Here is a 12,431-nt window from a genome sequence, read left to right on the forward strand (position 1 = left end):
AAGGTTTACATTAGCTTTTAAATATATAGTCCAATCTACGGCTACTACTACTCCACTTCTGCAGCTTTAATAGGGATATTGTATATTTTGCAGAAATTTATACTCCAGTTATTTAGTATAATATCTGTATTATCACTTGTTTATCTATTGTTCAACCCCGCGTAATACAGTTTTCTACTTTAGTTGTTTCAGTACGAGAAAGAAATCACTGATGTATCAGTAACAGCAACCAATGAAGCCACCCTTGAAATAATGCTGAATAAGATAATTAACCTTTGGAATAAAACTAATTTCCATTTGTCTCCTCACCGCTCTGAAACTTCAACTTTCATGATTATTTCATCTGCTGAAGATATAATGGCTCAGTTAGAAGAATCTCAAGTAACAATTTCAACAATTAAGGGTTCTTGCTATGTTGGGCCAATTAAGGTAAAGATTACTTGTGACATTTGTGTATGTTTGGAGAATAAAGTTTGCGGAAAACCTGTGCAAGTGGTGTACAACTAAAATAAATAGTATCTTTGATGTTTACTTTCTTTTTACTTTCAAAGCTTGGCAGTAAACCTTTTCTAAAGGTATTTATTACTGTATGTGTGTTGCTGTAAATAGTTGCAGAGCTTCTAGTTAGGAGGGTCTTCATAGAACTTCTCAGAAGTTCTGTCTCCACAAGACCATTAGCAGCATTTGCACTGCAGTTACTGTATACTGTATGTGATTTATTTGATTAACTTTTTGGCAGTTTTTCTACTCAGCAGTGATTAGTCCTGGTTAGATTTATTTTTGTTATTAAACAGCTGCTTTTTGGTAGCACTACTGAATATGTGGTCACTTTTCAACCCTGTCCAAGCTAGAAGAGAAGCTAGATCTTTCCACAGCATAGATCCACAGGAAAAAGAGTGAGAGAAGAGCATTTAGCTTCTAAAGCATCCAATTCCTCCTTAGCTTTCTGTCCAGACTTCCATGACTTATGTGAATTTGTCTAATCACAATGATTTGAAAAGGCAGGCACTATATTTGGATGCATCTAACTTTGTGTGCAACTATAGTTAAACCATACAAATGATATGAGCTCTTTTCAAAGATCATTTAGTGCTGTACTTTAGTAACACTTTTTTTCAGCATTATTGAGCTATACTTAAATGTAAGTTTTCTGCAATGACCATTTTCTAATTATATGAGAATTGAAGAGGGGATTGAAATGAGGAAAGGTGAGCTAGATTGGGGGCAGGGCATTTCATACATGGAAAAATGTACAGATGGAAGTAGTAGGAGAAGATTAACAAGGCATGGAATCACTGGGACAAGGAGGAATGTGGTAAAAGTGGTCAGAGACATAGGCCAGAGTGGAGTTGTGCACTTGAAGATGAGAATAAGAAATTTTGGTGGTCAAGGGTGAATCAGTGGAATGATTCAAGAGTGAAGTATGGTAACATGGCTAGATTGATGTGGGAGGAAGATTGCCACTAACATATGTTTTGGATGGACTGAAGGGAGTCAATATATATGTCGCAGAGGCTTAAGAAGGTGATTATAATAATCAATATGCACAATGAGGGCATGAATGAGTGTTGTAGCTGTCAGGCAGAGAGAAAGGGATTGATTTGTGGTGTGCTGTGAAGAAAGAAAAAAAAAGATTTAGACATGGCCTGAATGCATGGGAAGGAGAAAGGAGTTAAAATGGCCCCAGGGTTTGAGCCTGGGTGATTGGGAGGATGGTGGTGTTGATAACACAACCAAAAAAATGGATGGGGGTGGGAAATTATGACTTAGGAGGATAGATTTTAGCCGTGGTAAGCTTCAGGAGGATACGCTGGAGAAATCAGTTGGGATGTGGGACTGGAGAGAAAAGGGACATAGGTGTGGAAAAGGCGACTTGTTCATTAGGATAAAGATGCTGAAGCTGTAAGAGTGGATGAGGTTACCTAGGTATAGTGAAAGAAGAAAAAAGGACAAAGAAAAAGACCCATATGACTTCTATAAAGAGGGGAAGAAAGGAAAGAAGAGTAATCATCAAAGGAGTCTCAAATGCTAAGATGGTGCAGTAATGGACACAGAATAGCAGACTACATAAGACTAGCGTCCTGTAGTTTTTAACGTAGTCCTGTCTTCAAGTCCATGAGAGTTTGAGTAAGGATTTTGTCCCATAGTATTTTGCAGTATGCATGAATTATAGAGCTAAAATCTGAATTGTGTGCAGAGTGCTTATCAAATCATGCCCTTTGTAAAGTAATTAATCATATGTATGAAACAAATTAAGATGAATATATGCAAATTCAGTTGACAGTATGTTTTGTAGTCTATTTTTTCACTTTTTCTGCCTTCAAATAGGTCCTCAGCAATATAGATTATTTTGGTTTCTTTTAATTATATGAATCTTGCTCTTACATCTCAAATGTGACATTTTGAATCACAGTTTTAGTTATTTTTAAGGAGTCCAATTATTTATATAGCTGGGCATGATTTATAGTTTTGAGTCTCAGCCCAGATTGCAACTGTAAATGGCTTTAATTTATAGCTCCTAGAACTGATTGATTATTATTAAAAACATACGCAGCTGGGTATTGCAGCTGTATCAGTATATCAAAAAGAAACCAGATATAGTAACTAGGTCTTCTTTGGATCATCTTGCAAAATTCTGTTTGCCCTTTGTTTAAAGCAAATATGAACGTGTATACTTGTTAAGTTTGTAGAAATAGGTTTACAAAATTTCCGTTACTGTTCTATTGGCTTCAGTGAACGCTAACTAACAGTGAGGTTAATTTATGAGCAAGGAAAGCAGGATTCAGCTCCATAATTTATACCACTACAAATACAGTTAAATTTTAATTCATGCCAGTGCCCGGAAATGAAAAGATTTCCAGCTGAGTGATAGCTATTTTCTTCATACTCTTATGTATTATTATTATTGAAACATAATATAAAACAAACTTATGACATATCTTAGTAAGCCTTTTTCAGATACAAATAATTAACTCCTAAGTAGGTTTTTTGTCACATTATATAAAAGTGTGGAAATTTTGTATTTAATACTATGCTATAGTCTGCTTAAAACTCCATCAAAATTTTGTTTTGGAGTCCTTAGGTAACATCTTGCAGAAGTAAGAATTTCCACCAAGCTTAGATTTTACTTTATATTATTCTATTTTTTTGGTAGAACCTTGTAGATGCATGGGATCATAAGTTAAATCTCTTCTCTCGCACCCTGGAGGAATGGTTGACTTGCCAAAGGAATTGGATTTACCTGGAACCAATCTTTCATGCTCCAGAAATACAAAGGTATATATGAATGCATATCACATTATCTCAGGGCAAAGTGATCTTAGCAGATCAGAGAACTGAACCTCAAGTATGTTCAAGCATTTAAGAAATAGTGACTAATTTTTAAGGGAGGATATCATGGTGATGCATGAGACAAAAAACACAGATGAGTGGATAGCTAGATTGTGAAATGATGAAGTTTAACATTCTAGGATGGGGCACAATGCTAGGGAGATTCAGTAGTACTGGCACACTAAATGTCAGGGAGCTCTATTTTATAAAATCAACCACGATATAAATAGTTTGAAAAGAAAGTTAAAAGATTTTGCCCTTTTCTCTATTCAGGATTGTACCAATTTAAAAAAAAATGTGATTTTTGAACTGATTCAATTAATCTACTGCAAACCCTGTGTACACGTTCTTTTAATTAGCTTAATTGGATATCAAGGTATACTAAATTGACATAAACCAGGTTTAAATTGAAATAAGAGTGTTCACACATGGTTTTGCACCAGTTTAACTCAGATGTCTATAAAATGCAGTTTTAAAAGCTAAGGCTTAAGAGGCTAGATTACATGCCCACTTCAGTAAAACAATACTGCAGTCTATTTTTAATTACAGTAACCTTTATCTTATCTTTGTATGATTATTTTTTATTTTTGGCTAGCTTCCAGATATGGTGATGAGTGAAGCAATTTGTGATACAGCATGGCCAGAGGGCAGCAGGAGAGGGTTAGAAGGGAGCCTTATCCCCTGTAAGGGGAAGAAAGTTTGCTATAGATTAACTAGAGCACCTGATGCCAATTAGAGCACCTGAAGCCAATTAGACAAAATTAGACCACCTGCAGTCAGTCACATGATAAAAACCCTTGCTTCAATCAGACAGTGTGGGAGTAGGAGCAGAAAGGATTGGTGTTGGAGCAGAGAACAGTTTGGAGGAGTTGGAGCAGAAAGAATTGGTGTTGGAGCAGAGAACAGTTTGGAGAAGTGCGGTGGGCTAAGAAGTCCTAGACCCTAGGTAAGGGGCACCTGGCTTGTGCAGAGGGAGGGCAGGAAGCCCCCCACAAGCTGAAGGGCAGGAGAGGGAAGTAGCCCAGAGGAAGGAACCGTCAGTTCAAGTAGTTCACCGCTATCCTCAGGGCCCCTGGGCTGGGACCTGGAGTAGATGGTGGGCCCAGGTCCCTCCCTCTCCACTCCCCTCCTCTAGAACACTAGTGGGGCAATTAATATTCCAATTTAGGGGCAAGAAATGGTGCCCTGAACCCCCCTCCCCAAAGAAGAGAAAGTGCGAGACCCATCATAATAGTGCTGGCAATTTGCCACAAATTACATGAAGAGAAAAAACTAGGTTACTTCCTGTTTACTACAATTTTCTGAATATTTTTTTTCACCCAAATCCACATTCATCTTTCTCGCCATAGTATCTTCTCTTATCTTGGTCAGGAATTCAGGGGATATGTTGCCTGTACATCTTATTATAGAGGTTTTGGCAGTGATTAGTGCACATTCAGGCACTCAGATACTAATTGTAAGAGAGACATATGTGCCTAAATAGATAGATTGACTGACTAACCTGTGATGAGGCATGCTACCCTGACTCTGTGTGGCTCAACATGTGATTCCAAAATGTGAGTCTGTGGAAGCAGTATAAAGGCTGTAGGGAAAATAAATTGACAAAATTCACAATTAGGTATATTTGAATGCTGCATTCTATAAATTGATCTCTAATATGATCTGTGATTTAAATAGGCAGCTTCCAGCAGAAGCAAGTATTTTCTCTCAGGTCAATAACAAATGGAAAGAGATAATGGCGTGTACAGAGGATAACCCAAATGCTCTTAGGGCAGCCACAACTGCAGGAGTCCTTGAGATGCTGCAGACCAACAATGCACATCTTGAAAAAATACAGAAGTCTCTTGAGGTAAAACCGCACCTGATCTCCCTACTTCCAGCCCTGTTCCCTATCCACTAAACCATGCTGCGAACCAGTGCTTTTTCCTTAGTAAAACTTTGTGATAAAAAAACTAAACAAATAGTATAAGAATCTGTAATTAATTGTGGGTTTGAGTGAGATATTTGGAAATAACAACCTAAACATACCATGTTCAAAGAACAAACATCCTGAACATATCTTTGGACATGACTCTCTACAGATTCATTTGTATCCCTTCAAAATAAAAGTCTAATGAAGTCATAAATCACTTATGAGAGTTAACTAAGCTTCAGTTTATATCTAAATAGTAGTAAAAGGTAAAATCCCTTTAAAAGTCTCACTAATGAAGTAAACCCAGATTTTACTGTACACAGAAGTGCTAGATAATGTGTAGTGCTTACAACTTCATGTGTAAGACTGGGCTGTATTTTGCAATTACAGTAAGAGTTCAACCTCTGTTTTTTATATGAAAAAGTTTGTCTGCCTCAAATTTTCAGCACGTAAGTTTTGAGTAAGTTTTGTCTGCATTTTCAGAGGATTTTCAAACAAATCCATGTATTTGTTTCTGAGTTCTAACTTAAAGTTGGCATTAAAAAGTTGACATTTTAAGTCTCACAATTTTCTGGGCTTCTGTAGCTTAAAAACTAAGTACAGTAGAAACTCAGAAATTGATACATAATTGGCTTTGGGGCGGTCTCTCTATAGTTGCATAATTATTAATAAAGAAAAAAAATTAGTGTTACTTGTCATAACTGAAACCTTTTGTGCAACAGTTAGCTGGCAGAGAAAATGTCTTATGTTGGCTTCTCCTATTGTCTGATGTGTTATGCAGAAGCCCTTTTGAATGGCTCAGGAAAGGAATACAACACTGGCTCTTGTCCCCAGGTCTGCCATCCCTACTGGGGCAGAACAGAAGTTGTAGTGCATTGTCTATGTTGTATGGTGGTAGTTCTATAGTGAGGCATGTGACTCTTTTTGGAAGGGTGAGGGTATGTCATTTTAGGTGCCCTAACTTTGCATTTCCTCACTTATGTGATCTTGTGTTAAGGTTGGTGTGTACATAAAATTCGTAACTGTATTTTGTGCATCAGTGATGAGGCAAATCTGTGCCTTGGCAGTAAAACTTATACAAGTCTGCTCCTTGAGGAAGGGTTGGGTTTGACTGTCTGCATGATGAGAAGGCTGGGAGAGGGTAACAGACAGAGGATCCATCTTTGCATGGATCTCTAACCTGTTGCAGGGACAAAAAGGTAGTCTTCAGCCCAGCACTCTGCCAGGCTAGTTGGCTTGGGTGCTGGCATGAGGCTATGGCCTGATTTACACGATAGCTACATGTTTTATGTTGACTCTGAGTAGGATGAATGATGTAAAGCCATGACATTTTGCCAAGAATGACAGCCATCAAGATTATATAACATCTGAAGGAGCTGGATCTGCCGTTCATAGAAAATAAGTTGCAGTTAAGTAGTAAATTATGATCCAAGTTCATGTTTTTTCATTTACATGCAGTTTTTTTTACTCAATGACTAATAATAGAATCATAGGGTTAGAAAGGACCACAAAGGTCATCTAGTCTAACCCCCTGCCAAGATGCAGGATTTGTTGTGTCTAAACTATCCAAGACAGATGGCTATGCAGTCTCCTCTTGAAAATCTCCAATGAAAAATCTTCAACAACCTCCTGAGGCAGTCTGTTCCATTATCCTACTGTTCTTACAGTTAGGAAGTTTTTTCTGAGATTTAATCTAAATCTGCTATGCTGTAGTTTGAACCCATTGCCTCTTGTTCTGCCTCTGTGGCAAAAGAGAACAACTTTTCTTCATCTTTTTTATGGCAGCCTTTCAAGTATCTGAAGACAACTATCCTGTCCCCCCTTAATCTGCTCTTTTCCAAACTAAGCATACCCAGTTCATTCAGACTTTGCTCAAATAGCTTGCATTCCATCCCTTTAATCATCTTTGTTGTTCACCTCTGGATCCTTTCCAGTGTCTCTACATCCTTTCTATACATTTGTGACCAAAATTAGATACAGTGCACCAGCTCAGGCTGAACCAGCACCAAGTAGAGCGGTACTATCAGCTCCCATGATTTGCATGCTGTGCCGCTTTTAATGCAACCTAAAATTGCATTTGCTCTTTTTTTTTCTTTTTTTTCCCAGCAGCATCACATGGCTGACTCATGTTGAGGTTGTGTTCTACCACAATTCCGAGTTCTTCTTCGAGTAGTGTACCTGTGGGTACTCCACATTAGGTGGTGGTGCGTCCCAGTGCTGTCAGTTGGAGATTTATGGTAGCAGTGTTTGCGTGAGTTGCATGTGCAAAGTAGGCATCTTGTGGTGCTGTTGGTGCCGCATGTAGCACATGCGCGACCCAAGCCCTCCAGTTCCTTCTCAACTGTCCTTGGCTGAAGACAGAGCGAAGAGGCAGTGTTAGCCGTTTTCCCTAAAACTGTTAAGAAATAACTTTTAGATACATATTTAGATAAGTTGTTACAGAGAGAGTTAGAATTAGTGTCAGGGTTAGAAAAAAAAAATTCTTGTTAGTTCATTAGACAACCTCCCCATGAGGGACGGTTACTAGTTAAAATGCTGGGGTCTCCATGCTTCAAACAATGCGGCTCCTGCCACGATACCATGCTCGTTTCAGACAGACGTTCTTTATGCATACACTGCCTGGGTGAGGGGCATATTCCCCAGAAATGTCCCCACTGCAGCAACCTGAAAGCCAGAGCCCGACGGGACAGGGATCCCCAGCTTAAAATGATCTTGATGGGGAAGTCCCTCCAGCCTGAGGTGGACAAGCAAACAGCCTCTCTGGGCACTCCTCAAGATGGAAAAGGAGACCTACCCTCTGAAAAACCAAAAAAGAGGGCTCAAAGGTCTCCGCAGAGAGGTGATTTCCTGCCAGGTCGATATCCCTGATGCCATCTTACTCTTGGGTGAGCACCTATGACACTCTAGGACCGCCAGCACTGCTGAAGTCAGAGCAAAAGAAACAGAGTCGAAGCACTGACAAAAACATGCCTCCTCCACAGCACCAAGCTCACCGGTACAGAGCTCGGCACTGAGTGTCTCAGGCACCATGCCTCCACCCCTAGCACCAACAACTCGGTCGGCACTGGTAGACACCAGAAAATCTGCACTGACGGCACCAGCCAAACAACACCATTGGTTGGCACTTACTCCATCAATGAAAGGGAAAGCACCCACAGCACTGACTACTCAGAAATCAGCACCAACAGTGTCTCTGCTGCACCAGAGAGACTTAGAAATCTCATCGGCACCACATTCACCGATACCCGTTGCCGAGGGCTCCCCCAAAGGCTCCAGAGGAGATCACAGCCCAGAAGTCATGGCACTGTTCTCCATTGAGGAGGAGGAGATGCAGGGACAATATCTCCATGTCACTCCTCACCTAAGGCCCACTGACCGGGTGGAACCACATGGGTCCAAGACACCAGATGAACCAACCATGGTGTGGACCCCCATGGATGTACCCTCTTATGGCTTTCCCAATGCAATGGGCGCATTGGGAACCATGGAGCTCATATAGGGTCAGCATTCTAGACCATCCATAACTCATAAATGTAAACTGCGCTCTAACCCAGCATCTCCCACACCACAATCCTTGGAGACACAGAGAGCGGGAGAGGACTCAGAGATGGGCACAGACCATGACACATCTCCTGTACACAATTCACCTTCCTCCCCAGATGAGGCAATTATGCCCCCACCGCCAACCTTGGCAGATGACTTTAAACAGCTCAGGAGCTGTTCAAAACATCCCACTAGAGGAGGTAAAGACAAACCAGCACAAGCTAGTACAAATACTGCAACCTGCATCTACCTCCAAGATTGCCCTTTCCATCAACAAGACCATCTTGGATCCTGCGGCGATAGTGTGGCAGACACCTGCTTCTATTCCGCCCACCTGCAAAAAAGTGGATAGAAAATATTACATACCATTCAAGGGGGCAGACCTTCTATTTGTGCACCCACCTCCCAACTCCCTAGTTGTTGAGGCAGTAAGTCACCCTAGCAAACAGCCACAATTCAAGGTTACACCCAATAACAAAGAACACAAAAGACTCGACTTGTTCGGATGCAAAGTATATTCCTCCAGCACCCTTCAGTTTTGAGTGGCCAATTATTCAGCACTGCCGGCCAGATACGACTATGACAACTATGGGAAACTTGCCCAGTTCACATATGAGCTCCCAGATAAAAAACAGACAAAATTCTAGGCCATTGTCATTGAGGGCCAGCTCTTATCCAAAACAGCCCATCGGGGCATTGTACACAGCAGACACGGCAGCCAGAATGAGGGCCACAGCTGTAGCAATGCGCCAAGCCTCATGGCTTCAGGTCTCAGGGATACCAAAAGAACTCCAGATAGAATTAGAGGACTTACCTTTTGACTGGGAGCAACTATTCTTATAGAAGACAGACAAGGTGCTTCATTCAATGAAGGACTTTCGGGCCATGCTCTGCACTTTGGGGATTTACAACCCCCCTGCAGAGAGAAAGAGATACCAACCATATCAGAGACCTAGAGACTCCTCAAACAGGCAACAACAACAGCGACCATACGATAACCAATGCCAACATCATTGATCACAACACCAGCAAACACCTCAATCTTGGGTGCCATCTTCTCAGTTAGCACCTCCAAAACCACAATTTTGAAAAGTTGGTTGATGGTTTGAATGACCTCCCTCATGAAACAGCACTCACACCTGACCCATCCCCAATTTTTGGCCATCGACTCTGGCCCTTTTACCACATCTGGGCCATAACAACTTCTAACAGCCATTTGTTTGATATCAAGTTGGGATATGCTATCCCCTTAACCTCCTTCCCACCTACCCTACCTCCTTCCCCATCCCTCTTCAGGAACCCTTCTCAGGAGCACCGACTACAACAAGAAGTCGATAATCTTCTACAGGTAGGTGCCATGGAACAAGCACTGCTACAATGCGACAGCAGACATGCTCAGCAGGTATTTCTCTCAGGAGCATGAATGGGAGATGAATGAAGAGGTCCTGAGTTCAATCTTCAAATGGTGGGGCACTCCCACCATCAGTCTGTTCGCATCCCTGACAAATCGCAAAAGCGTGATGTTCTACTCAAGAGCGGGACTGGGACTACAGTCATTAGGGGACGCCTTCCTCATCAAATGGGAGGCACAGCTCATGTATGCATTTCCACCAATACCAGTGATATCACGTGTGATACACAAGATACAAGGTCCAAAGTTAGCCTTATAGTCCTGATATGGCCCAGACAGGCATGGTATCCTTACCTGTAACATATGGCGATATGCACCCGCGAGCTCTCCCTCGCCAGCTGGATCTGCTGTCTCAACAGAATGGTTGCACTCTCCACCCAAACCTGGAGATACTCCACTTACAGGCAAGGCTCCTGAATGGTTCCACCATGACAAAATAACCTGCTCAGAACAAGTTAAACACGTGTTATTAAATAGCAGGAAACTGACTACGAGAAATACCTACCTTCAAAAACTGAAGAGGTTCTCCGTCAGGTGTCAAGGAAGTCACTTGACGAGCGATTCAGCACCACTACCATTCATCTTAGAATAACTATTGGAGCTGAAAAGCACTGGCTTAACGATGAGCTCAGTCAGAGTCCATCTTGCAGCCATTTCAGCATTCCATCAAGGGAGTGATGGAATTTTGATGTTCGCACACCCAACTACAAAACGCTTCCAACATGGGACCTCAACCTGGTACTGAAATGCCTCACTAGACCACCATTCGAACCATTAGCCAGCCGGTCACCATTACCATTAACCATTAGCCACCTTATTGATGAAAGTAGCCTTCCTGGTCACCATTACCTCAGCGAGAAGGGTGAGCTAGATAGGAGTGCTCATGGCAGATCCTCCATACACAACATTCTTCAAGAACAAGGTCACGCTATGTCCACACCCTAAATTCTTACCGAAAGTAACCTCAGCATTTCACATGAACCAATCTATTCACCTACCGACATTCTACTCTAAGCCTCATGGTACTCCAACAGAAGCTGCCCTACACACTCTAGACATTAAAAGGGTGCTAGCTTTCTACTTTGAAAGAACCAAACCTTTCAGGAAATCCCCTAGAATTTTCATCTCTACTACTGAGTGCTCGAAAGGAGGTGCTACATCCACTCAGAGATTATCTAAATAGATTTTCACATGCATTCAAACGTGTTACCATATCTGGAATACAGAACCACTGGAGCACATTAGAGCACATTCTACTAGGTCCATTTCAACTTTAGTAGCATTCCCCAATAACGTTCCAATACTAGATATCTGTAAGGCGGCCACCTGGGCCTCCATCCACGCATTCACAATGCACTATGTAGTCACACAGGACTCCAGGGCTGATGCCATAGGGGGCCTCACGGTACTTACTTCAATGACTCAAACGAACCCGAAGTCCCCAGCGCCCTCATAGGGGCACTACTCTACAGTCATCTAAAGTGGAGCACCCTCAGGGACACTACTCAAAGGAAAAGGGAAGGTTATTCACCTTGTGCAGTCACTGGAGTTCTTCGAGATGTGTGCCCTTGTGGGTGCTCCACTACCTGCCCTCCTCCCCTCTACTTCGGAGTTCACAGTGAGGACTCTGTGGTAGAGAAGGAATGCACTACACGCGGCACCAACGGCACCGTGAGATGTCTACTGCACATGTGCGACCTGCACGGATGCTGCTACCATAAATCTCTGATAGATGGTGTTGGACTCACCGCCACCTAAAGTGGAGCACTCACAGGGACACACATCTCGAAGAACACCAGTGACTGCACAAGGTGAGTAAGCTTTCCTTCCTTCTCAGCAGTGCTACTGCGAAGCCAGTTTTCCCCCATTCTGTATCTGTGCATTTGGTTTTACTTACCTAAGGCCTGGTCTACACTAGGACTTTAATTCGAATTTATCAGCGTTAATTCTAACTAACCGCTCAACCGTCCACACCAGGAAGCCATTTAATTCGAACTAGAGGGCTCTTTAGTTCGAATTTGGTACTCCACCCCGGCAGGTGGAGTAACGCTAAATTCGACATGGCTAGCTTGAATTAGGCTAGGTGTGGATGCTAATCGAACTTAGCAGCTCCGGGAGCTATCCCACAGTGCACCACTCTGTTGACGCTCTGGACAGCAGTCCGAGCTTGGATTCTCTGGCCAGCCACACAGGAAATGACCCGCGAAAATTTGAATTCATTTTCCTGTCTGGGCG

General features: G+C 42.1%; 1 protein-coding gene across 24 annotated transcripts in view; it reads left to right on the forward strand.

Annotated features, from left to right (window-relative positions):
• Positions 1-12,431, forward strand: part of DNAH14 (dynein axonemal heavy chain 14) — a 459,746-nt gene that overhangs the window by 146,732 nt on the left and 300,583 nt on the right. For all 24 annotated transcript variants that reach the window (XR_005596106.1, XM_039529958.1, XM_039529963.1 and 21 more), the window contains 3 exons: positions 184-429; positions 3,155-3,276; positions 5,008-5,179. Coding sequence is in view for 23 of the 24 variants with exons in the window: in XM_039529958.1 (XP_039385892.1) it covers positions 184-429; positions 3,155-3,276; positions 5,008-5,179 (540 nt within the window). In the remaining variant the exon portion in view is untranslated. The remainder of the gene's footprint in view (positions 1-183; positions 430-3,154; positions 3,277-5,007; positions 5,180-12,431) is intronic.

Source organism: Mauremys reevesii, linkage group 3 (genome assembly GCF_016161935.1).
Source record: "Mauremys reevesii isolate NIE-2019 linkage group 3, ASM1616193v1, whole genome shotgun sequence".
Lineage (NCBI taxonomy): Eukaryota > Metazoa > Chordata > Testudines > Geoemydidae > Mauremys > Mauremys reevesii.